The sequence below is a fragment of the Pipra filicauda genome, unplaced genomic scaffold (assembly GCF_003945595.2).
Source record: "Pipra filicauda isolate LSUMZ 115617 unplaced genomic scaffold, ASM394559v2 scaffold16_size7369187_pilon, whole genome shotgun sequence".
NCBI classification, from domain to species: Eukaryota; Metazoa; Chordata; class Aves; order Passeriformes; family Pipridae; genus Pipra; species Pipra filicauda.
Window position 1 is genome coordinate 607322 of NW_024104207.1, and position 27147 is coordinate 634468.

Sequence of the window (27147 nt, forward strand, 5' to 3'; positions counted from 1 at the left end):
TCCATGTATATTACTTTTACCTCCAGCTGTGAGATCTACTGTCTGCATTTTGTTTAACTCTTTCCCTCTTTAATAGAAGATGTCTTTTAAGACGCTCTGGAGAGTTCTTTCCTCATAGCTACGTGTCACAGTAGAAAATAAAACTAATATATGGCCCACGCAGGGGCACTCAAATATCAAATGACAAGGGACAGTCTCCTTACCCCACACAATTTACAGATTACTAGGTTTTCTGCCATGCATGGATGAGACCAGTGAGGAAAACTATGGCCAGATCAATTACATAATGCTTAGCATCTAGGGAACAAGACTGTGCAACAACAGCCTCTACAAAGCCTGCTCATTGAAAGAACCATACTATTTTTTATTTTAAATTCTGCCTATGTAGTTAGCATGACATTTCAGATAGTCTGATGTACAGCAAGCTGCTTCTAGCTTACACTCACTGCACACGTTCTGCACATTATGGCTGTGAAAGTAAACAGCACAGTTTAAATCCCTTCAGCATTCCTTCTGGGCATAATTTCTCCACAAAAAAAAAAAAAATTGGATTTGAAACTTTTATAACTATGCAAAATTACAAAATTTTTGCTTAACACTTTGTGGAATTTATTAAGCTTCAGAAGGAAGAGGGATGTGAAATATGTTCTGGGATGCATACTAGAAATGGGTCAACTGAGATAAATGCAGAGGACTTAACTGACACCGTGGGTTTACGGACAAACTGCCACAAGTCAGAAAGAGAACTGGGAGTCCTGCTTCCCATTACTAACATCCACAGACAAGAAAAATAAAAGAAAACTTCTGCACGTTCATTTCAGCATGACTCATTACATATTAACAGTTTTAGTGTTATTAGCCAGCCTTATCTTTCAGAGATCACAATCATTATTCATACTGTGAGAATGCTTAAGGGCTTCACTGAAAGAGTCAAGGCCAAAGTGTACAGTCCAGGCCTTAAATAGCCTGACATTTAGAGTTTACTCAAGAGAATGCTTACTCAAGACTTTTGGTTTGACCTTGACAGACATCATGGAAGTGACTTTTATCCTGATTCTGAACCTTCTGCAAAGTTTTCAAGATTGTAGTTGCAGGTTTACACTGAGAATCAGTCTACTCTAAAGCAAAGCTTTCCTGAACTTTCCCAGCTCCAACAAGGCATCAATCACCTCCCATAACCAATATCCCCAGCTTTTCCCACTGCAAACCAGCCCTAAAGGAAGCAGTGGGAAAGTCACAGCCTATCATCATATCTGCAGTTCCAGTTATTGTTTCCTTAATTACTCATCAATACAGATAATAAATAGACGGATGTCCTACAATACACCCTCCAGCACTCTGTCCCAAGCCTTCCGCAACTCACAGAATACACTTGGTTGGCATTATTATTTTTCTTATCCCTATTACTCTTTGATTTGTGGTTCTAAAACTAAAAAAGGTAGCACAATGAAAAACTGCAGTTCCTACCCAAAACCCCAAGGAAAATTAAAAATCAGTTTCCACTAACAGCATGCAACGTGGAAAATAAAATATGATTTAGAAAAAGACATTTTTAGAGAGAAAACTGGGAATGTCTAAATCTGTCATGAAGGTTTGGAAAGGATAGGCACCATCTGTATTTCTACAGTACATTTTGCTCAAGAAACCACTACTAAAATACACATAAAACTTTGAGGCTGTGGTCTCTTCTTCCCCCTCGAACAAGCTTAGAGGTTCCTGGGATGCATATATAGCTCCAGGAGGATATAAAGGCTTTCCCCACTTAGTACCACTACACAAGTACAGCACCAAACCTTTGTTTGCTTAGCTGTCCCAGCAATGTTGCTGAGAAGCACTGCCAGGAAGAACAAACAATTAATGTTCCTTATTTCCGTGGTTCAACTTCCTCAATAAATAATCATTTCATCTGGATCACAATGCACAGCCTCAAACAATGGCACTTTTATAACGGGTGATGGTAATAAAGTTTCAATAGAAACCCATTATTCTGAAACATTCCAAAATGTCAAACCACATTTAATATTGTGGGGATGTTACCACGCCAGCATTATAAAAGAAGTATCTCCAATACAAGACTAGGTTCATGCTTTGCCTCTTGCACATAGCATAAGCTTGCGATCTGGGTTTGGATTTCACTTTGACCTCTTACTTTTCTCTTACTATCTCTCATTAAAATCCACGAGGCAGAAATAAAAATCAGCTATTTATTAGAAAAAGCGTCTTCTCGCAGCTGGAAGAAGATGAGTCCAGAAGAGATTTTAAGAGGTTATCTACACTTTCCCAATGCTAAAGGGTAGGATGAACTTTACCTAACACAATCCAATATATATTTCTCCAACTTATTCTTGGAAATCTCCAGTGAAAGCAAGTCCACAGCCTCCCGAGGCAATCAATTCCAGTTTTTAACTAGTCTTAGAAAATTCACATCTCATGTCTCTCATTCTTTATCTTCCCCCCACCTCACCAGCAGACATGCAGAGAAGCTTATTTCCTTCTCCTGCAGAAGCTGTTACCTGTAGGAAAGCCACTACCATACCCCAGTCTTTTTTTTTACAAATTGAAAAGTTCTGATCCTTCCAACCTTTCCTCACAGGTCAGGTTTCCTTGATTTCTGACTATCCTTGTGGTTCTGCCCCTACTGTATTCATAGCTTCATAAAGTATGGAATCAGGGCTTCTTGCATCAGTGAGAAATAATCAAGTATCACCTAAATGTAGGCACCATAGAGAAAAGCCAGGCAAAGCCATTTTGGGATAATCTCAAAGAGACCTCTAGAAGATGACAAGTTAAAACAAACCAGCTGGGTACCCTGAAATCAGAAGAGCTTCTTCATGCCATACAGAACCAAGAGTGATCCCTCCACATTATTAATTTAGCAGAAGCAACCAATCGAGCCCATCTTCAAGCATTCAAGTAATACTCATACAGGAATTCAAGGAGGAGTTTTCACTATGCTTCTCTGTAATTTTTCCCCAGGTTTGAGAAACACCAAAGGGCACATCCTCACAAGCACTGATAGTTACACTCCAGCCACTTTTTCTGCTCTCCCAAAGCAGCAGCTTCCGAGGTTGCTGCTACAAAATTGTCTGGGTGACATCAGCTCCGTATTCTCTTCAGATTGTAGATTTAGGATGCTTTTCTGGCCAAAGAACATTGCTTCAGCAGCCAGGACCAGCGTTCAGGAATTGACTTTTATATATATACACATACACTCACCAGAATAACAGCTAGTCACCGCAGCCTGCCGCATACCATTTCCAGCTCTGTTCACTAATGATGTTAAACAAAGCAAGAGCAGACGAACATATTGCTGCACTTCCACACTCGCTGTTTACAATTGTACCATATGACAAACTGCTGAAAACCTGTGTAGGTTAATCTTTAAGTAAGCAAGACTGTCAGCACCTAATATAGAAATATGTCAGTTCCCAGGCTACACACTGCATAGCTATGTAGTGAAAATACAGCTACCTGAACACCAGCAGTATTTCCCAGCTCTGTTTCATGACCTGACTGAGCTAAAGCAGGCAGAATCACATCAATCTAAGCACACTCCTTAGGCAAAAAACGTTGGACTTATTTGCCAGCAAGACACAGACTCATGAAACAGTCAGGTTGAGCAAAACAGAATTCTAACCTCATTTGTATTCTGTCAGGAAAAAGTAATAAAGACATTTTTAAAGCTACAAAGTAATGAAATTTAAGCAATGGTGTTAACTAGCCTTTCATTATTAAAGTAATCACTTAAATAGATCACTTAAAATTTTGCTCTGTAGTATCAGCTCCCGGCGCACAGAAAGAAGCCAATAATTTTTTTTTGTTACAAAAGATCTTACACTCCATGCTATTCATCAAAAACAATCTGCTATGAAAAGCAAAAGCATTCTACTCATTCAGGCTGCTCCAGGAAAGACATAGATGCACTTGTAAGTGGAAAAGATGAGAGAGAAAATACATGACATCACTAACAAGGGTTCATCTGAAGCACTATATTCAGACAAGTATCTGACAGGAAAGAGGAGGACTAAAAGGGGGAAAAATTCACTATTTTCGCATTCCTGATTGCATATACCAGTCTGAATACAAGTGAACATCTGTGACTGTAATGTCTCCTTTACCTTAAAAGCGGTGGGGTGAATTACATTTTCAGGTTACCCTCCTTTGCCCCAACACACCATGCCCACAGGCAAACCTTTCTCATTTCAGCTCCCTCAGTTCCATATTTTATTGCACATCTAGAAAAATCCACAGAGGATCCATTCCCACTTCAGCTGGGTTTTATTTCAGATGCTTAGTCAAAGTCTTGACACCTATACTGCCAAGCAAATAACTTCCCAGGGGGGCATTTACTTATTCGTACTGTTAGTGAGTTAAATGGTCACCGACAGCACTAAATGATGCAGGGGAAATCACCCAAGTACAGGAGTCACGTGCCCACACAATGACTATTTTTAAACAGAAGAGGGGCACATGGGCTTCTAAACCCAGGGTTTCTATGATTTATTTAACTGACATCAGTTCTGAAGCGATATTTCTCAGAGGTATAATGGGTTGAAATTACAGCACCATTTAAAATAGCACTTAACAGGAAAATTTGAGAGGCATGTTCTTCCTTCACTGAGGATGGACAGATTTGACTATTTCTGACTCAAAGATGATAACTTCAAATTTCAGTAGAAATTAGCGATTCCTGAAGACCTGCTGAGACACAGTATCAAAAGATATTCTGAAGCTTGCCCTGAACTCCAACAAGCTTCACTAATAACATTTAGATTAGATTCATTTTATGCTGATTAATTTCCACTGAGTCATTTCCTCTCAGTAAAAACTCTATAGGGCAGTGCTTCTTAGTAAGTGAGCTCCACCACTGTGGACACAAAAAGCCCAGCAAAGCAGAAAGCAACCCCAAGAGCAGCACTATACTGATGTTAAGTGAGGTACTGGCTAAGCTGTTTGAAATGTCCTGCCAAAAGAAACATTTCCATCCTCTAGCAGGAAAGATGAAGGAAATTTTAGAAAGCCAAAATGCAATGATATTTCATAGAGAATTTAAAAGTATCTTCAGAGTAATCCTGCAGTTGATCAAGCACTGCAGCTATAGTGCTAGTGCATTATTTTGGCTTGACATTTCATTTTTGTTATAAATGATAATGTGGGATGTCTTATTTTGCCACAAGCACAAGAAAGCAAAGCAATGTTGCTCAGAATAGAGAAAGTGTCACTTCAAAGTCCATCTGCCCTGCAAACCACATCGTGCACATCATAAACTTAGTGTTAGATTGACTGCAAGTTAGCCATGAGAACTAAATACTCAATTAACTATTAGTCTGGTTTAACTATTTCACCTGCTAAGTCTGTCTGTCTTAACAACATACTAAAATAGTTAAATATGTTACTGGAAGAGTCTGAAAGTCACTAACAAAGTTATAAAACAGGTGCAAACTCTCAAAGTACATCCCCACAGGAAAGTAACCATTATCATTTTACCTATGGAATGCTCCATTCCCACTGCAGCAAAACCACCAGTGCAGTTGCCACTGCTGCCAAGCTGAGGAGCCCCAAATAACGGAGTCAGAGCAAGCGCTGGTATTCAGGAGTCCAGGAACCAAAAAAGCAGGCAGACTGGGAAGGCTGGGGTGAGGAGGAGGCAGGAGAAGTACTCCTCTTGACAAGCTAGGAAGGGCAGAAAGAAGGGAAAAAGCCAAACGGAAAGAGAGACTCTGGTAGCCAGACAACAGCGAGATTCCATACAGTCAGGAAAACAGAATGATCGAGTGTGTTCAGCTAGGGAGGAAGGAGAAAATATAGAAAGGATCATATAAAAAAAAATCCTAAAATTAAGGGAGAAAATATTAAGTCCAGGCAAGCAGAAGATCCAAGAGAGGACAAAGTAAGAAGAAATATCTGCATGACTCCAGTCAAATACTTCAGACCTTTCCCTAGTTTAAAATCCACTGACCATCATTTACCCGCACAAATAAATTCAAACTTGGGTAGCTCTGAAGTCTCCCCTCTGGCATACTTGTGGACACATCTGTTTTAAATTATTCTTCTTTGCTCTTCCTCGTGGGCATCAAGGACATGTCAGAATATAGAGCTAATCCAAGACCCAACCACTGCAACCGCCATCTGTACTGAACCACCTACAGTAGCTCAAAAAGTCATCACATCTCCTGGAGGGGCTGCCTCTGGTACTCCAGAACCTCTTGTATTATCATCCATCAAGGCACTCAGAGCTGACCAAAATCAGTCCTCCTTAGGGGTAGCTTCACATGCTAAAGATCTTTAAGGTATTCTGTCAGCAGGAAACACTGCAAGTGCTTTGTTGTGCCCCAATTCTGCTTTTGCTATGAACTTGGAATAAAGACCTAGAACACCCTCTCCAAAATCCTGACCTAATCATGAGGTTCCCACATTATTAGATCCATTTTTCCCATCTTTCACTGTTTCCTCCTTTTCATATTTCCTACCAATCTGTTTGGCAGCAGGTTCCCTCCTTTTTTCACTCTGCCATCTCCTGCCCAAACTGTTCAGCCACAAGTCCTACAGCCTATGCTATCCAAGTGAGGCTTCTCCTTCCAAACAAGTCCCTGACACTGATGCCTTGCATCATCTCTCCTTGGTTCATACACCATGATCCTTAATACTCTATATGGGGAGCTTCATCTTCCAAGGCAATGACTCACAGATGCCAAGCGCTCGTTCATCTGGTCACCACCCAGTTCCCTCTGAGGCTCTCTCAAATCGTCACCATGTGCTCTCCACCTTGGCTGATCACTCAGTGTCTGTCCCCTCGAAATCAATAGGCATATCCCGATCACAAATCTGTTAGACTTTGGGACATTTTTCACACTTTCAGTAGTGTTCTAACTCAGTAGTGCTGACATCCAAACTCTACCTTCCCTCTCCTCTCAGCTACTCCAATTTCTTTACCTCCTCCCTTTGCTGAACTACAGCTCTGTGCCTCATCTCTGTTTGCCCAGTCAATCTCTCAGTCATCATCGATGAGCTCTCCATAGCAGGGGGCCTGGCTCACCGTAAGCTGATAACACACTGTGTAAATGTACAATGCTGTATTAGCAGTAATGATGTTCTGCTGCTAAACATGCTGTCCTGAGAGTCATTTGTGTTCCCAAGGACAAAGACTACTAAATTCAGGCTTATCTCCTAATTTATCCTCCTTACAGGCTAACGTGAAACAGGATATACCTAAAGCATGCACTCTTTGTTTGTCCTTAATTACAGGCAGTATTATGCTGCCACAGCAACTAGGAAAGCTTAAGCTGCCCTGAGATGATACAAGATACTGCTCAATGCCTCACACCCTGCCCTGTCCCCTGTCCCCACATAGTGCTGTGCTACGTGCGGGTCATGTTTGCTCTCTAGCAACCACATTCCAGCACCCACGGCATGGCACCGGCAAGCCAAGGCAAGCCCTTTGGTGACACCCGCTCCCTCTCCATTTGCACATCTGCATGAGGGCTTTCTTGCTCTTCCCAGCTCCATGCAGAGAGGAGAAAGGGGACAGGAGGGCATCCCTCCCTCCAGCCCCATGCAGTGGGGAGGACACCGCAGGGATCGGGCTGCTCCAGCTTTCTAAGTCCAGAGTAGGGAGGTCATTAAGGGGGAAAGAATAATTATGTATCTAATTATGTATCTGGCTGACCCTTGAAACAGCTGGATGCTCCACTTCATCTCCATATCCATAGTTCTCCCCAAAGCCACAAATTTCTCAGCCACCCTTCCTGACCAGCGACCAAATGGTCGCAAGAGAAATTGGGGCATTCCAGGCATTTAACAAAGAAGGGATGGTGCACTGAGGGGCTGTTGGGCTGCATTAATGCCAGCAAGCCACAATGTCCCTGAGGAGCCCTGCAACTCCCATGATACTGCTATGACACTGTAAATTAGAGACAAACCACGCATGGGTTTGGGATAAATCTGCCAGCAAAGCAGCCTTAATTGGGAAGAACTGGTACCCCGCTTTCCTAGGTAACCAGTTCAAAGAAAATTTTCCCACATCCCCTCAATGCAGGATTCCTTAGGCATGGGTTATGCTTACTGAAGAAGCTTTAACAAGTGACTGCGCTGCTTCTCTTGACCCATGATTTATCAAGAATTTACTATGGTTACCTGCTACTATAGTAAGCACTTCTGTTTCAGCCTCACAGACTAGCTTAACTACTACAGGTCAGCACAAAAATTTCTAACTCAGGATCCAATGAATTACACATTTTCCTCACCTTTTGGTGAACTACTGCTTATTTGTAACCCAGTTATCCACTTTATCTGTCAAAGAGACTTAATTTGTGCCAGCTCTGCACAAAGGCAGGATACCAGTGCATCCCAGCAGGGTACTGGGCAAAAGTTTACAGCTATTAAATACAGGGAACTACATTATGAGCTTAGCAGAAATATAATTCTTGCTTTTAACAGGACAGAGAATGACAGGCTGAGGTGATTTACTTAGAAACATCTTAAACACGGTAACTTAAAAAAAGTATGGGGTTTTTTTCCTTCTCTTTTTCCCCCCTGCGTTAAATTCTGAAAGCACTGGTAGTCATGGAATAATCAGGTTTAACAGGTTAGCAGTAATATATGCCTCAAGTGTTCCTAATACATCATAATCTTCTTTCACAGAATTTGCATCACTGTCAAACTGAACTACCGATTTTCAGTTGATGCTTTTAACATGTTTCTATGGTTACTTTCCAAGGTCGCATTACAGAAGCCTGAACAGCAGTTCAGAAAGACAAAAGGCATTTTGCACCCTTCACCATATTAAATAATTTATGAAAGTTAAGGCATCCTCATGGAAAAAAAAATCATAAAAGAATGGGTTCTGAGGTTATTTTCTCAGCACCAGTTTGAAGCACAGCAAAATCAATATCTCTACAAAAGCTTTCAAGACAAGACTATTTGACTAATGTTCCATATGGTAGAAAATGCTAAGGAACACATTCTAAGTTTAGATTATATGCACAAGTCTATGTGAACTGCATGAATGGACCTTAAAGCAAAATGTAGACATCTAGTTCGCTGCTATCAGCTTCATCTTTTAAATCAGGCATTAGGCATTGTTTCAATATTCTAAATCTAAAAAATGCAAAAAAAACCTGAAAAAAAAAGGAAGTAAAAACAGTAATGGCAGCCTTTATTACTTCCACCATTTTTCATTCAAAGCCCCACAGATTTCATCTGTCCCCTAAATGTTACAAATTCTGACTAGTGTAATGAAAGCTTGTACACAAAATATCTGAATTCTCTGCCTACCGCTACACTAGATCAGAGTTTATTGGAACTAATTGAAGTGTCTAAGGCTTGGAACAAAAACACATTAGTCATTTAGTGGTTGTGCTAATATTGCTATGCCTTTCCTGCAGTTTCATTAGATACAGACTGCTTCAATACCCTAATCATATGCTCAGTCACAGCACAATCAGGACACAGAGTACTGACAAGCTGTCCCACCATGCCTAAAGCTGATAAGGTGTCTGCTCTATGAGTAACCTCAATTATTGACTATATTTTATGGTCAATCTAATGACCAAATGCTTATCAGTGAACCATCAGGTGCCTGTAATAGGATAGTGACCCTTAGTTTATATGTACCATTACTGCTCATTAGTGAATAATTAGATTCTTTAATCCAAACTCACAGGCATTAAAATATGATGGAATATCCTGACTCTAGAAAAAGACAACTATGCTTATTTTAACTCTTCAGATGTTCAATTACACTACTTGGAGACTGTATATTCTGTTAAGAAAAGCTGCTTGCAAAAGCATATCATGTGCAATGTTTTATATCATGTCTAAATTGACACAGCTTTCCCAAACATGCAGGAAGATGAGAGTGGAAAGATAAATGGGTGTGATTCACCACCGTAATTCTCCAGATTTATTAACTTAAATGTTTTTAATCTAGCAAAGCCCAGCAACACTGGAAATAATTTAGAAAACTGAAAAGCAGTGAGTGCATAGTGAGTGTTGTATGTTTGGAAGAGTAATTTGTCAAACAAAAGCAAGCAGATACAAGGGAAAGAAGCTACAACTACAGAAACATTTCCCTGCTTCAAAGGCAGCAGTGCCACAGCAGCAAGTGCAACCTGTGACTAAGACAGTTTGAAAAGATCAACAACTCGACATCAAAGAAGATGACAATTTTAGAAGACAGACTTAATACAGATTGTCTTCTGCTCAACACTGCTTGCTTTGATATCCATTTTCTTCTAAACAGCTTTGATTCATCCTAGCTGCCCTGTCACTGCTCAAACCTTCCTTCCAGCTTGTGCACTGGGGGCAGCTCCCCATGGTCTCACCCCAACAGCAGCACAGGCACTGCTGCCACCACTGTCACCAGCCACCAACAGGCAGAAATGGCATGTTAATGGTGACAGCTTCGATTTACTGGGGGTCTTGATTCACCTCCCAAGGGAGGGGTATTTTCTTTTTTGTCAGATAGCCCATTAACCTCTTCCCAAGTGCATGCCTCTTCTCCTCATCACTGCCCTTCTCCTGCCTGTTCTTGGAAACACCATTTCCTCTCCTTCCCAGGTGTCCAGGTGACAAAAAAGCCCAAGAGCTTGTTACAGTTTTATAACAAAATATGCCAATATTTACTTAGTTGCAAGTATAGCCCACAGAAGGGTCCTACAATTATCTCACATATTTTCACTTAATAATATAAAGTTTGTTCAGGTTCCTTATAAAAAAAAAAAAAAAAAAAAAAAAAAAAAAAAAAAAAGACACCTGAAAAGAGGTATAAAGCATGGAGCACTAGGCAAGGCACAGTTCATATTACACCAAGGGACAAAGGCCAGATGCATTCTTCTTAAATCTGAAGAATGTAAGAATAAACTTCTCCTCTTGAATTGTAAGGGTGAACTGGGAGTCTCTTCACAGTCATCCATGAACACGAGCTGTGCTTTTTACCCGAGCTTTCTTATTCTGTCAGTGACCTACTGAGAAGCTCCATTTTCTGCTAAAACCTCTGGTCCTTCGGTAACACAACCACTGAGTAATGTCTGGCAATTTGCTTGCGTGACACAGTCAGATGTTAATCAAAGCTTTCCTCCTTCTGTGACAGATCACAGTGAGGAAAAAAGCTTAAAACTGATTTAATTTCTTAATACGCTTCTGTCTGCTGTCTTTAATATTTGGCTTTGATTTTGAATACTTAGCACTTCTCTGCATTCCTTGGTAATGAATAAAATACTTTTTTTTAAGCAGAAGATAATTAAGCTTCAAGAAATTAAATATGACATTCAAATGAGAAAGAGTTTTGGATGAATATGTAGATTTGGGCTGCACATATGCTTAACAAAATCAATGCATTCACTGCAAAGAATACCTTAAACATACTCATTTTAATCATGGGTACCTCTTATCACCAGGTAAAAGTTTTACTTCAGCTCTTAGTTTTTATTTTCCAGGTGAGGAAATGAACTTTCTGTACCATTTTTTGAGTTTGTGACCTTTGAAACACAAAACTCTGACTCTCAAGGAACAACCTGGAGCAAAACTAAGCAACCAACCAAAAAAAAACCAGTTCACAAGCAAGAGTGTAAGGCTGTTATTTCACCAAATAGGCACTCTGTCTTTAATGTGAAAAAGACATTTATATGCTGCCAGGAAACCATGTCACAATCCAAAAGCTAATTGTGCTGTACAAGCACAGTTAATACTGTTTCATGAAGAATAAGACTGAAATCCTTTATTCATGTGGAAAAAGTCTATATCTAGTGTCACTGCAGCTCCGGAAATCACAAATGCATTTTTCACAAGCATCATACGAAGACTTTGTCTTCCAAAGTAACTAACCCTACACCCGAACATACTGAACATTAATATGCATGCAAATTTTTACCTTGCTACTCTATTTCTAAGGCAAAAGTTCCAACCAGAGCTCCTTTTACAGAAGGCTCATGTAAAAAGATGAAGGTCTTCAATAGACTTGGTCGAAGAGAGGTCAATGATTTGCAAAAAAAAATATATATGTGTGTATGTGTGTGTGGGGGGGGGATTATCAATATATTAACTGCATTTATTCCACAAGAACAAAATGTGCCAGGCTCTGCATAACATGAGTAACACACTGGCTTTGCTACAAAGTTCAGAATTTAAGTGGCTGAGGAGTGAAACACAGCAAGGAAAAAAAAATCAGCAAATGTAATGAACAGGGACTACAGCCTAACACTACTGCCATGACTTCTCTTTCATCTCCAGGTGCTTCTTGAGAGAGGATTAGCTGAACAGAGAGATGAAGGAGAGAGAAGTGGATGCTGCTGCAAAGGATTCGAGGCAGGGCTGACCTTCTTCCTCAACAAGTTCACGGCTGGATGGTGCAAAGGGAAACAGGCAGGACTGAAAAGGCTGAAGCAAAGAAGTCTGATAGCCCACCAGTACCAGACAAAAAAATCCAAACTGCTGATATCCTAATACCTGTGCTCCCTGGATAAGCCATTTCTCCCAGGATCTATGGTAACTCACTCATCCTTGAAGATCTTCTCCTCTTCCTCTCCCCTTCTGCTGAGAACTCCACACCTTGAGGGTGGGAGGAAGACTCAGCATGAAAACTTGGATCCATAAAGGTCCCCATGGCATGAGGAGTCAGAAGAGAAGGAGCAGTGGCAGAGGGAGCCTCTCCTGAGGTTAGTGCCAACGTTGGGGGAGCAGCCCAGCCAGGACTATACAGTGGTACCCACCTGAGGACCGGCTCAACATATTTATGACTGCCAGGGATCAATGAAGGACCTCTCTCCCCCAACCCTTGTGAGATTTTTTGCGTGTCAACAACAACACAAAGAACAAACAGAAGTGCTTTGCACACAAAAATTTCAACCAGCCCTGTTCTTTGGTTAAAAAATTGAAGAGAAACAATTTTGAACAGAGGAAACACAGGTAGGGAATAAGCAAGGTACTAATGGGTTTTCAAAATGTTTTAGCTAGCACATAGCTGCTAAAGCTATAAAACTCTGATTCACTTGAGGGAAAGACAGATTCATGAGAAGCAATTAGGGCCTGATCCAAAGTACAGTGATGTCATTTGCAGTCTTGCTGCTGACTTCAAGAATTTTTGATTCAAGCTAATGACAATCGCTTCACAATAAAAACAGAACTGAGTTTTACTGACCATTGACAAAAGCATCAAAGGGAGAAAAGATTTTGGGTCTTTTTTCAGACTGCTAGGCACCGATTTCTTTCAGTTCCAAGGAAGGTATTTTATTTTCTGGCTTTCCCTATGAAAGGGACAAGTCTTTACATTTGTTTGTGACATACGGATTAACACTGAAATAAATCCAAAGTAGGTTAAGCTAAAATCACACTGTTTATACCCATAATATGAAACACAGTAATGAAAGCTGTGCTGCTATCCATTCTAGATACTTAGGAGAATATTCATCTGTCCTTATTTAGGTAACTAAACAAGAAGAGAGATGCCTGAGCTTTTCCCCTTATTCTTCCTCTCCAGTCCCACTCATTTCAGATACCTATCTTTAAATTAAACCAGTCATCCTCTGTAGGCAACTGTTTCTCTGTGTTGGCTTCAAACCCACAGCACACAGACAAACCACTAACTTACACAGAGCACTCTTAGGGCAGTCATTTCCAAACCTCTTGTGTACAGACAGACTGTGATATGTAGGCATTTAAGACTCATTGTACTATGCTCTTCTAAAAAAACAAAACTTGGGAAGTTGAGCTCCTTCTGAGGTCAGGCTGCAACTTATAGTAAACATCATTTATTTAATGGTACAAAACATGTTAAAGACCAATGAAAAGGAAACAACACAATTACTATTGTGATTAAATGACAAGAAGTATTCTCACTCCGTGCATAAATCTGACTTTACTGGCATTCACAGACATACGTTTTTCAATATTGTCTGAAAATATGTTCAGTTCTGAATTAAAAAAGAGTTGGAATGCAAGTACAAAGCCCTGAATTTTGTTGTTTTAAATACCATCTGCTTGACAGCGTATTGCATTTAATCAACATTGCTAATTACAACAAACATCCAAACAAAATTAACATATCATTTTTGTTATAAGACCAAGGAATGAAAGCAAAAGATTGTTCTGAGCTACTGTTAAAAAAAGAATGTCTCAAACTGCTTTAACTGTTGCTACCAACCATGTAAAAACTTTCATTTGGACACATAGGCCATGCTACTGAATAAAAATCTAACTTTTTTTTTTTAAACTTGGTACTTCAGTTTTAGCATCAAGGAAACCTACAGAATAAAAGGCTTATGGTAGAAATGGCCATTAAGGACTAGAAAATGCCCAACACACAATTTCTAGGATTTTGGTTAAGTTCCTGCTGAGGTCTCCAGAGAGAAACAGGGCATCACCATCACACCCCTGCACCCCAGTGGCAGCAGAAAGCCAAAGTCATGACCAGGTGACCAACCCCATTTCCCAGCAACCAGCATCACACAGTACACCTTCGGCCCATGGCAAAGATTCAACAGCATTTCACAACTGTTTGAAGACCCATGAGCAGTTAGGGAAACCAGAAAGGTGAAAAACTACCTTATGAAGAACGAAGCTGCAGCCGAAGTACCGGCCGAGACTCCAGCCGGAGCGACCATGCTCTGGGAGGCTGCCATGCCTCCGGCTCCCGAGGGGTCGGAGTTGTGCTGCCCTGAGCTGATCTGAACACTGGGAACATCTCGACCACTTTCTGGTGCTGTTTCTGCCTGAAAAAAAAAAAAAAAAAAAAAAAAAAAAAAACATGTGCACAGGTTAGTACTAGTTAATACATGGCCACAGCAGAGAAAATCTCATGCAGCACTTCCAGTGAGTGTCTTTGAAGGCGAAGATCAGCAGCGGCTGAGGAGTGATACAGCTGGACAAGTGTAGCACAGTAGGTCCAGCAACAGAGAATGTAAAGACCATGATCACAGCAGAGGAGCAGAAAAACACAGAGAACCTTTGTGATGGGTAATGCACAGTTAAATAGTTTGACAGGCATGAAGAAATGGAAAACGATAAGCAGAACCCTTTTGTTTTACAGTGTTATTTGGGAGCTGGCAGAACTGTTTATCTGGTTCAGTTATAACTGTCAGGAATTATTTCTCAGTGGCACATCATCTACAGGACCTATCTGTTTAAGAGGAACTAACCAAACAGTCACATTTGTGACACATTTCCACATGAATAACTCCAAGAACTAAATAAAAATTGATTTTTTTTTTAAAAAACATATATACTGCCTTGTTTTTCAGCATTATTTATCCTAGCAGCACAAGTGTATGACACTTTTTTCTCCTGCAGACTACTCTAGAGGAAGAACAGGAGCGACTGGAAATGCATCTTCTCCAGCATAATGTATCTGCAGTGTCTGAGAAGTTTGGAAGATGATGATTATTTTGAAATTTTTGCCAAAATATCAGACATCTGTATTGTGAAATTGCGTCATGTCTATATCTTCGTGTTTAGGCCACCAACTCTTTCAAATACCGACTTCAATTAAGCCCCATCAGTCAAATGCTCACTGAAAGTGCTGGGATCCTTCCTTTTCGGAAAAACCTGCTCTATGTCTAGGAGTCCTGAAGATTTAATTAAAGATGACACTACAATAAATATCTGTCAAAAGAGTTAATTGCTTCATGTATGATAATATATGATATTTCTGTCATCTGAAATACTATTTTGACATTTCCAACTAATTAGCTAAAATAAATTCCAGGAAAGCAGACAGCCTTGTAATGAAGCACAAATGCAATTAGGTATTTCCTGGGATGCCACCAAATTTTAAATTTTGAGCTGCCATAGATCATGTTTTACAACTACAAATATGCAGACATGGTAATAGGGCCTTCCCAGTTACATATACACCCTCAATTTTCTCATACACCAACAACACAAATAGAGATTTTCTCATGAGAATTGAGGCAATACCTAATTGAGACAATACCCTGTTATTAGGTACCAAGTAAAAGAAAACTCTGTCAACCAAGCAGTGTTCAACAGATGCATGAAAAGATGTCTGGAGTTTCCTCTGGAGTCATTCCTACAGACTGAGTGCTGAATTCCCAGTTCCCGGCGAAGTCAACAAGCAAAAAGTACACCCAGCTCTTTTGAACATCTGCTCTTTAAAGATTAGTACTATTATCAGTATTATGGAGTGGCTGACTAAAGCTTCACCATAGAGTGCTACACAAAAATGTACTTTTATAGAGCTCACCTAAGAGATCTGAGGCTGAGACACAGAAGAACAGTCATGCAGATTAACTTAATCCTAGCAAAGCTACTCACGCTAGAAGCCAAACTGGAAACTTTGAATAACCCTCTACAAAATCCTTCACTTTGTAATGCAGAGGTCTCACGAGATCAGATTTCTTAGTGATGCAGGCAGAAAGACAGACCAAGCACTGCTTGAGATTGAGACTGGCACATAGAAATGGTATGGCAAGAAAATGTGCTTTACAAAGCACATCCATGATCTACTGGCAATGACAGCCAGGAACAGAGATGCTTGGAAAAGGATCAGATCCACTCATGTGGTTAATTGCTTATAACTAAGTGATGGAGTAATGAACCTTGAGAGGGTCGATAAAGCAGGTATTTGATCATTAATGCACTGAAGCAACAGATGTGTTGTCCTGACCTATACCAGTCACAGAAAGTACATGGCATGGAGAAAAACGCAGATGGGTAAAATCCACTGTGATATCTGAACTTCAGAGTTACATGAACTGACACAAAGCACTGACAAATAAGTGGAGCTTACTATGGATTTAGCAATTTGCAGACTTAAAAAAAAAAAATCTACATCAGAAGCTTTGGAGCCATCACGAGGAGCCTAAAAACTGGTACATCAGGGACTTCCATTCTCAGCAGCTATGGCCTGATGGCCAGCAAGAGAATGACAGCCAACCAGCAACCACAGTGGCAGACACTGTCACATTAGTGTCTGAATATTCCCCCACATTCTCTCAGGAAGACAACCATAATCCTCCAACATAAGATGTTGTCTCGGATTAAAAATTGCAGGCTCAAGATTAATTCCCAACACATTTTTCCACTCTCTTTCAGCAGGGGCTGTATTACACAATGGACCTTGAAACAAAGAAAATTATGTTTAAGCAAAATTTTGGAAAAAAAAAGGCAGAAGTAGCAACATGTTTCTAACTAACTGCACTTTAACTAGCGTATAATCTCAATGATAGCACGATCTAAAGCTAAATATGAAATCTGCAGAGTTAGCGTGAAATGTCACTGAATTTTACAGTAAAGTGTAAGACACTTGTAAGAACTGACTGGAACCTCTTAACAGATCAATTCCTGTAAAAGCTATTCACACTTAACAAAAATACGATCAATGTGTAACACATATTCCTTTTACACCACTCTTTTATTTCTATGAGAACTTAGAAAGTTCTGTATTTCTAAGAGACTGATGATTTTGGACATATTAGGCATGGAACTTGAAATATCCAAATCAAATCTGATATTTCAGATAGCAAATGGTTAATATACTTTCCAGAACAACATATCTAAGTTGGATGTCTGTAAATTGCCATTCCCACATTAAACACACTTTCAAAAACTCAAACTGTAATTTCTGGATAAATCTGGAAGTTTTTTTCTCAGTTCTGTGTGTGCATGAAAGGAGGATGAAGGGAAGCCAAGGACAAGGCACTGATTCTTGTAAAGGGAGAAAAAGTGAAGACATGCAAAATAAAAATAATCAGAAAACTACTGCAGAAGACAACCCATATAGTTTCATTTGTCTTCAACTACCCAATTAGTATTCTTAAACACAGAGATACCATCAGTTTTGCTGCATAGTGAGAAGCTGAAAAACCACAAAACTTCTTCCAAGTTTAGGACTCATTTCAAGGACTGCTTACACCATCCAAAGTGGCAGGATTTTCCAGCACAGCCATACTCAGGTCTCCCTGAGACAGCTACATCTCTCAGGAGACGAAGAGGAGGACTCAGGTATGAGGAAACTTGCCAGGTTCAAGTCATATGCCCTGAGGCAAGAACACTAAAGACAGGTAATGGACCTGGGCACTTCAGCTTGTCACACCACAAAAAAAGAATGCAGGAATTACTTCATGCTCCTTCCTCATCTCAACACATACTTTTTTCACAAGTGTGTATGGAAAATATAATTCTCTAAAGGACTGCAAGCAACTTTGCATGACTTTTTCAAGCATGCAAGTCTGCACAAAGAGAAGACTCCAGACTGCAGCTGAGAGGGAGCTGTGCTTCAAAATTTACTGAATTTTCATAAATCACTCATGATCAAATGCTGAATCATAATCTTGTCACTATAAAGTGTTACTGACTGCACTGAATATTTAAAGTGTCATAGGCCTCCACATTCAGAAAGTGATGTTTGTTTTAATTTTCTAAGAAAAAGTTCGCTAGACAAAAGCCATTAACCCTCTGGAAACAAGCTAAACCTCAAAGGAAGGATTTCCAAAACTGCTCTATAGGACCCCTTTTCTCCTATGTCACAGACAGGAGGGTTTTGCTACCAGGTCCCAGTGCCCACTCGGAGGACATGGGAAAAGAGCTAGACATGCTGTGTTTCCATCTGGCAGCGTCCACACACACAGCTGAAGTTGGCATGACCACAACAAGAAATTACAGAATGAGTTGTTCCCGCTTAAGACACTCCCCTCAAAGGCTGGGGGAGAGAGCAGGAAGAGATTGAGGTGACCAGACATCCTCGAGCTACAGAGGTGTGCTGGGCAGAGCAGGGACATTCACATTACACAGGTTCTCTGCCGTGACTAGATGGCAGGAAACATCTGCCTGGGTTTAAACAAGTCAGATTAGTCCAAAATCACACTGTAAAGAAGTTGGCCATAAATGAAATATCCAGGTACGCAGTACTCTGTCAAGCCATTACCATCCAAAGGACAATTACAATCCTAACAAGCTCTTTACAAGTTTGAAATGCAAAGCCAAAAACTAAGCCATTAATGTTTTCAGTTTCCCGAATACTTCCATTATCTGGACATTGACCTTTGTCCAGGGATCCAAAAAAGCCAAGCTAAGTCATGCCACTTGATCTCTGTAACACGTGCAAAACATATATCTGGTGACAGGCAAGAAAAACATGGGACTACAAAAATAGAGAGAAAAACTAATCCCTGGATTAGCCCCAGGACAGTACTGTTGTGGCAAAAGAAAACGAGAAGGTTGGATAGAACTGCAAAAGGCTATCAAGAAGAGAATCACAGAAGACAGAACAGAGAAAATTACAAGAGCCTCAACAAGTCTAACACACATCTGTGTAATCAGAGTCAGAACTCAATACAATTTACTTTGTTTCAAAAAATTAGTCCCATAATGAAAGCACTCAACAGGGTTTCAACAGTGTATTGCAGGTAAAGCTCTAGCTGCTCTAGTACAGCCTGAGTCTGTACTGGTGATTTTTTTCCCCCTTTTCTTCTTGTTTTTATCCCTTTCTGACCAGCAGTCAGACATACAGAATTCTGAGTATTTGCTTTAACTTACCATTTTCTCCTTTCTGAGTAGAATGTCACAGTCAATTAAATTGTAAAAACTGCTCGATCTAATGATTTTGCAATATATTAAAGCTACTGTTTGTACATGATAAAACAATAATTTTCTGCCTAAATGATTCATGCAAAGACTCTCATGACCAGTAACTGGAACAAATGTGACGTAAATCTCTAGCTGGATAATGCTCATAATATAAACCCCTCTTTCAAGTAAGCATGGATAAGTCCTGCACACGTCTTCTGTGTGAAATTCCTCCTCCTGACTGATGAGCATTACATAAAGTTAACAGGGCAGCATATGCCAGGTTGAAGTGAAACATGTTCTGGGATAAACTTTTTTACTGCCATTTGACGTTGTTTCATCCAGGGCTCATTATAAAATAACTGGGGCATTTTATAACTACAATACACTACTGTAGTCATTTTATAACCCGCAGCTGTGATGTGGTAACCAGAATGCCTAAACCTGTAGTTTCAAACTTTTATATGCATCTCGTGTTCAGTGCAAATCAAATGCAGAGCACAGTATCCCTTCTCTCAAAAAAGGTTTTTAGCTACAAAAGTTGCTAATGCCTGGCTTATCACTGATCTCTGAAAATGAGGCAGAAGGAGAAAAATTACAGAGAAATAGAATTAAACAGAAATAGGAGGGCCCATCTGCTGTCACAGACTGGAAAGTAATATAGGAGATCCAAAGACAATCTCAGAGCTCTTGCTTTTTGAAATGATATGTAAATTACTAAAACAGGTTGAGGGTTTGGATCTCAACCACCAAAAATTACAAGTAGTCTGTGCTTCATGCACAGAAAAGACCTCATCCTTCAAGTGCAGGGCACATGCACCCAGCTACATCCAGCACTGGCACCCCTGACAGTACAAGAATAGAGAATTAGCAGCTTCTTCTCTCTGATCAGGGGCTTTTGATCTCAGTCTGAACCAGATCTCTCCTAAACCATGATCCTTGGTCCTTGAGAAATCTATTAAGGTTTTGGGCTGACCTGCATCTGCAAAATGAAATGTCATTCCTTCCTTCAGATTGCCCACGTTCTCAGCCTCTGAAGCCAGGGCTCTGGTAGTGCAAAGATGCCAACAGGCAGTGACAAACCAATTGTTCCACATTTCAGCTACTCTGGACACCAATCCCAAAAGAGACAGCAAGCGATGCTCTTTTTCTTTCCTTCTTCACAGATATCTGACCACCAGTCACATGAACCTCACCCTCCTATTTGCTCATGTAAACCCACCACCTGGAAAGTCAGGAAGCCATGAAATGAGCTGTCGAGAAGGACATAGATCCTGCTGCACATTAACATTTCAAATAAGGACTTTTCATGTGCAGTGGATTTAAAACAGCCAGGCTAGAGGAACTGTTTCTTCCAACGCCTCCAGGCAAGCAGTAAGTGTTGCCCAGGGCCTTTCCCGCTGACAGGTATTACAATAGTTACAGCCTCCAAAGCCAAAAAATATAGCTGTGTACTGCTCAGGGTATTTATTCAAGTGGGCAAATATACAGTTGAACTGCTTTTTGTCAGAGGTTGATATGAGCAAGCAAAGGAATTCATTAACAAGCTCATAATAATGCAAATTTCTGTCAGTTTAGGGTTGGGTTTCCGACAAGAAGACAAATGCTTTTCCATTAGGACTGACTTCCCAAGGCCAGATGTGTTTCAAACAGCCACTAAACACAGGACACATACAGAGCTTTGAGTTGGGAGAACTTGTGTCGCCTTCCTGATTCCACAGTAGAATTTCTCAATGATTTAGGCAACTCAACCAAATCTCACTGTACCTTGATTACTCTCTATTCAGCAAAGGAATTACCATGTTCCCAATTTTATTATAATCACTATATTGTTATAATGATTGACATACAATGTCATCAAATAAAGGCAAAGGTGGACGGAGACTGTCATACCTAATTTCTATTTCAATCATGCTTGAACTGCTTACATATTAGATGTAACTGCTTTAAAAAGAACATCCCTTGGGATCAATTTGCCTGACAGCTACCACATGCAAGCCACCCATTGACTAGTATCTCACTTGAAGAGGTACAAGCCCTCATTATCTGAAGGAAAAACCGGGTATTTAGTACACCCAAATCCAGAGACTAAGATTCAATTACAGGCAAGCTCACGAAGCAGCATTAAGTTTGCACAGCTGTGATCATTGGGATGATTGCTGAAGGGCACTGAGGGCCCAAATGAGGGATGGAGCTGTGCAGGTGCAGCTCTTGTCTTCTGGCTGTTCCTTGCTATGTGCTGTTTGCTCCCAACGTGGGAACTGTGTAACCCAGGCACGCAGACAGCCATGATCCACCATGACTACAGTGAAATCTGCAAGCCCGTAGATGTCCCAAAGCTCTTTCAAGTAGCCAAATGCCAGTATTAAGGAATTCTAGAAGAATTTCCCAAATGTGAGTAAGCAAAGAAGTGTCAGGTGAGATTTGACATAGATAAGACCATGTACATGGGGAAAAATAACGAAATAACGAAATAACTCCTCCACAGTGCTGAGCCCAAAACTTGCAGCTACAGTTTGGAAGATCCAAGGGTTATTGACAGTTCCTCTGAATCAAGATTCAGACCCAAGAAAAAAATAGAAAAAAAGCTTTTGGACATCACAATGCAGGGCACAAAGAACAAGGAGGGTGTTCACATACTGAGAACCACAGAATCACAGAATCTGCTGAGTTGGAAGGGACCCACAAGAATCACCAAGTCCAACTCTTAGACCTGCACAGGATCATCCCCAAGAATCACACCATGTGCCTGAGAGTAACATCCAAACACTGAACTCTATCAGGCTTGGTGCTGTGACCACTTCTCTGGGAAACCTGTTCCAGTGCCCAGCCACCCTCTGGGTGAAAAACCTTTTTCTAATATCCAACCTACATCCCCCTGACACAACTTCAGGCCATTCCCTCGGATTCTGTCCCTGGTCACCACAGAGAAGAGATCAGTGTCTGCCCCTCCTCTATGAGTCCTAGTCCTGCGTCTCAAGACAGGATAGTGGAGTAAGGGAAATGACAGAGACAAGCAAGTAAATAGTCAAGAAGATGAAGCAACTGCCCAGGAGGAGAGATGAAAGAGGATGGGACTCTCGCTTGGAGAGGGGAAGATTGAGGGCAGCCTGATTAAGGTTTACAAAGCCATGGAAGTGCACTGGGACAGTAAACTTGTGGAACCTGCTGACATAGGAGGCTGTGGAGGTAGAGAGTGTTTGCAGGGTCAGAAAGGAATTAGATCAATTCCTGCACAGCAGGTCCACAAACAGATACTAAAGGGAACAGACAGTGCCTCCTTGTGAATTTTCCAAGTGTGGGCACTGGGGAGTATGAGCAGACTGCAGAGAGCAGCTCTCCCTAAACACCATTTCCAGCTTCACTGCTGGAGACAGCCCTGGGCTAGATGGGCTGCAGCTGAGACCCAGCAGGATATTATTAATGTTCTTACCATTCCCATATAATCTTTTCACTACAATCTTAGTTTAACAGTAACAGAAGGTTGTGCCATTCCCACAGGCCCCCATAAAATCCAGACCCTTCCCAAGCCAGGCATCACAAGGGTCACTCTCTCCTTCTTCATCCTTCCACTGTCATCTCCCCCTAAAACCACCTTTCACAACTTCACCACTATCATTTTTGAGAAACAGGACAGGGACAGTTCTGAATGGCAGATCCATTAGCTTTGCCAAACAACACCAAAAACGCAGCAATGGACTCCTGCCTATGGCACCTTCCAAACACCTTCTTCAAATCAGAAAAGAACAAACTCCTCCAGTTTTGAGATAGTGGCAGTTATGTAAATCCAGACGAATTAACTCAGAACCATTTGGGCACCAAACAAAAGTGATAGTAATATTAAGTCTGTTTTGGAAAATACCTAACCACAATATCAGTTTGTATAATTATTTGGACTCACTTCCCTAGAAGAGTTTCACAGTTAATCTTTCAAGTATTACTTTCAGATTCAAAGAAAATCTCTAATCACTAAGCCTCATTACAGAGAATCAGAGAATGACTGGGGATGGAATGGACCTCTGGAGATATCTAGTGACAACCCCCTGCTTAAGCAGGTTCACCTAAAGCAGGTTGCACAGGATTGTGTTCAGACAGGTTTTGAATATCTCCAGAGAAGGAGATTCCACAACATCTCCAGGCAGCCTGTTCCAGTGCTCCCGCATTTCAGTTTGTGACTGTTGCGCCTCCCCCTGTCACTGGACACCACTGAAAAGAGTCTGCTCCCATCTTCTTGACAGCTGTCCTTACAATATTTGTATACAATGATAAGATCCACTCTCAGTTGTCTCTTCTCCAGGTTAAACAGGTCCAGCTCCCTCAACCTTTTCTCATAAGAGAGATGCTCCAGTCCCCTCATCATGTTCACAGCCCCTCTCCAGGATCTCCATGTCTTCCTTGAACAGAGGAGCCCAGAACTACACACAGTGCTACAGATGCAGCCTCGCTAGTGCTGAGTACAGGGGCAGGATGACCTCCCTCGACCTACTGGCAGTGCTTTTCCTAATACAGCCCAGGATATCATTGGCCTTCTTGGCCACAAGGGCACACTGCTGGCTCATGCTTTACTTGTTGTCTATCAGGATCCTGAGAGCTGCTTTCCAGTAGGTCAGCCCCAAGTCTGTACTGGTACATAGGATTAATGCTCCCCAGGTGCAGGACCCTGCACTTGCCTTTGCTGAATTTCTTTAGGTTCATTTCCTCCCGTGTCTTCAGTCTGTCCATGTCTTGCTGAATGGCAGCATAGCACTCTGGGATATCAGCCACTCCTCCCAGCTTTTCATCCTACACAAACTTCCTGAGGCTGCACTCTGTCCCTCATCCAGGGTATTGATGAGTAAGATGAATGAGAGTGGACACAGTACTGACCCCTGGGGAACACCACTGGCTGTAGGGCTCCAACTGGACTCTGTGCTACCGATCACAGCCAGGGTCCAGCATAGCACCTCTCCTCGTTGGCTTTTCTATCATTTGGAGAAGAAAGCTATCACCAACACATTCCAGGAACCTCTTGGATTGTTTATGCCCTGCTATGTTGTCCCTCCAACAGATATCAGGGTGGTTGAAGGATCAGGGCTTCTGAACATCGGATTGCTCCTATCTGTCTATGGAGGACCTCATCCACTCAGTTTTCTTGGTTGGGCAGCCCACTCACTATAACGTCACTGGTAAATTACCTCATCGTAGTTTTAAAGTTCTATTTTAAGTCTAATAATCTTATCATTGATTACTGTGACTGTATTCAAATTATAAATCCATTAGCAGCTCAACAATGAAATAAAATCAATAATGCACGTAAATGGGAAAAAAGGAATTTAAATGCATACATTAATGTCACTTCAAGTAGCGCTATTTTATGCGCCATCTCTAACAAAACTGTGTCACATCATTAGCAATAATGTGAAAAATCTTTTTCAATTAACAGAGCTGATTTGATGCTATATTCAGTAAAGTGGCAATCCATTCCATTAAACACACACATATGAAAGGCTTGAAATATCTATGAACTCTATCTATACATCATAAATTTTCTCCTAAGTGCTGAAACACAAAAGTAGATGCTTTTTCTATTGACGGTTTTTAGACCTCCTCTCAGAAGCTACCACCCAGGGCACCTCAGTAATTCTAGTTGCAAGTAACAAAGAGCATCAATTTTTGCCCCACGCTCTGCTACTCATGCTACAAAACAACAGGAGATGCTTTCAGCAATGCTCACACTGTGCACAGCTCAACTGCCTGGAGTCCCACAAACTCAACATGCCATAGTTCCAGGAAACAACCTATGGAGCAAATGTTACATTCAAAGCACTTTAAAAAAAAAAAAAAAAAAAAGGTTCAAATCCTATTTTTACACAAGCAGGACAACTGGGCAATCCACACCTGCATCCAGCTGTGCAAATCTGTTCCTTCCATGTGGTATACAGAGACCACTGCAAAAGACTTTCTCTCCACCAGCCTGCACACAACTAAAGTCTAAACTCAGCCTGAAATTATCCGATTTCACTGCTGTATTAACTTTTGAACCCAAAGGGCATTATTCAGCTTCAGCCCACCCTTAACCCATATAGCCAGTGCAGAGCAACAGTAGCCTCATGAAAGCTGTTCTATGTGAGATATGTAGAGCCTTTTTCAAATGCTGGATGACACTTCTGAGCTCCAGCCAAAAAGCACGAATCTTCCTTGTATGGTGATTTGAAATGTTGGGGTGGCATGGGATGCATTGATTAACCATCAGTACACTGAAGAATTCATAGGAGAGCAAATTCACAGTATAAATGTACCGGCAGGAAGCAAAAGAAGCTGAAGAAAATGAAGTGAACAGAAAAAGCCATCTCAAAGAAACTAGTTGAAAGGCAAGAGTAGAAAACTTAAATATTTGGGGTATTTAGTGTACCTTATGATACATTTGCCAGATGAGAGAATGACCTGTGGGCGAAAGGTAAATCCAGTGGATTATCAATTGCACATAATCTTTCAAGTCTGCTTGTCTTAAACCTACTTCTGATGAGTTACAGGTGAAGTCTGGGCCAACATTCCTTATTATTGCCTGTTGACTTCAATTGTCAACAAAGGCAAGTATGGACTTGTTTCCCCTTGAGACCTGTAATAACAACTGCTTACCCTGCAGCGGTGAAAGATCAAAAGAACTGCTTTCAGGTTGTAATTTGAGCCACAAGAGGGTCTGAGTCCTACAAATAGTTACCCTGTCCCACAACTGTAAAACCAGTATTATTGTGGAAGTGTCAAACACACAACATAAAGAAATGCAGTCCACACCCTCATCTAAGAACATGCTCATTTCCATCTTGTAGCCAATAATCTTCTGTTAACTCTTGACATTTTTCCTACATTACTCTGATACCTGGAAATACATTAAAAAGTAACCTCATTTTGACCCTCAGCATCCTACACTGGGGACAAGCTGGAATAAGAGAGCACAAAGGTCTTAGCAACTATACAAAACAGAGGGCCATGGTTTCAATCTGGATCGCTAAGGCTGAATTTGCAACTCACACTTTCCAAGCCAGTCTGCCACCTGGCTGCTGGGGCAGGGGCTTGGTGACAGTGGCAGCATTGGCCTCCTGCATTACATCCCTCCCTCTGCATTTGCTAAGGCAGCAAAGTACAAAGCAAGGCATGACTGCACAGCAGAGATGCAGCAGTCACAGGAAAGGTCTTTTCCATGGGGGGTTTATATCAGGTCAGTATGAGAAAGCATTTAGTAACTTGGAGCAAAAGGCTTCCTTCTCCCGTTGAGATTTGTTATGGAAAGTGACCCTCAGTAACTTTGAAGAGTAGTGTATTTTGCCACCCCCTTTCCTTCATGAACTTCCTCTACAAGAGCAATGTCACCAACACCACTGGAGCTAAAAGGAAGACAAAAAAGCCTCTATGCAGTCCTGGCCCCACCAGCTGTCTGACATTGACTTCTTGAGATTCAAGATGTTATACATGGAGTCAGAAATATCCCAAAGCTCAAAGACATCCATATGTCTCTCAGACAAGATTTATGGTCAACACACTGTATTTTAATTGTTTCATTACAAAATATATTTCCCACGTTGTATTAATAAAAGGTCACTGAGAAAGCTATCAAGAAGGATTTTAAAAATTAATTTAAAAATCCATTTG

The 27147-nt window shown here is 41.0% G+C and overlaps 1 protein-coding gene across 5 annotated transcripts in view; it reads right to left on the reverse strand.

Annotated features, from left to right (window-relative positions):
* KIF26A (kinesin family member 26A) overlaps positions 1 to 27147 on the reverse strand; it is a 102562-nt gene that overhangs the window by 34473 nt on the left and 40942 nt on the right. For 4 of the 5 annotated variants that reach the window (XM_027732903.2, XM_039379550.1, XM_039379552.1 and 1 more), the window contains one exon: positions 14539 to 14705. In XM_027732903.2, the coding sequence (XP_027588704.2) occupies positions 14539 to 14705 (167 nt within the window). Of the gene's footprint in view, positions 1 to 5487; positions 5674 to 14538; positions 14706 to 27147 lie in introns of all 5 variants that reach the window. The other variant, XM_039379549.1, reaches the window with a different exon arrangement.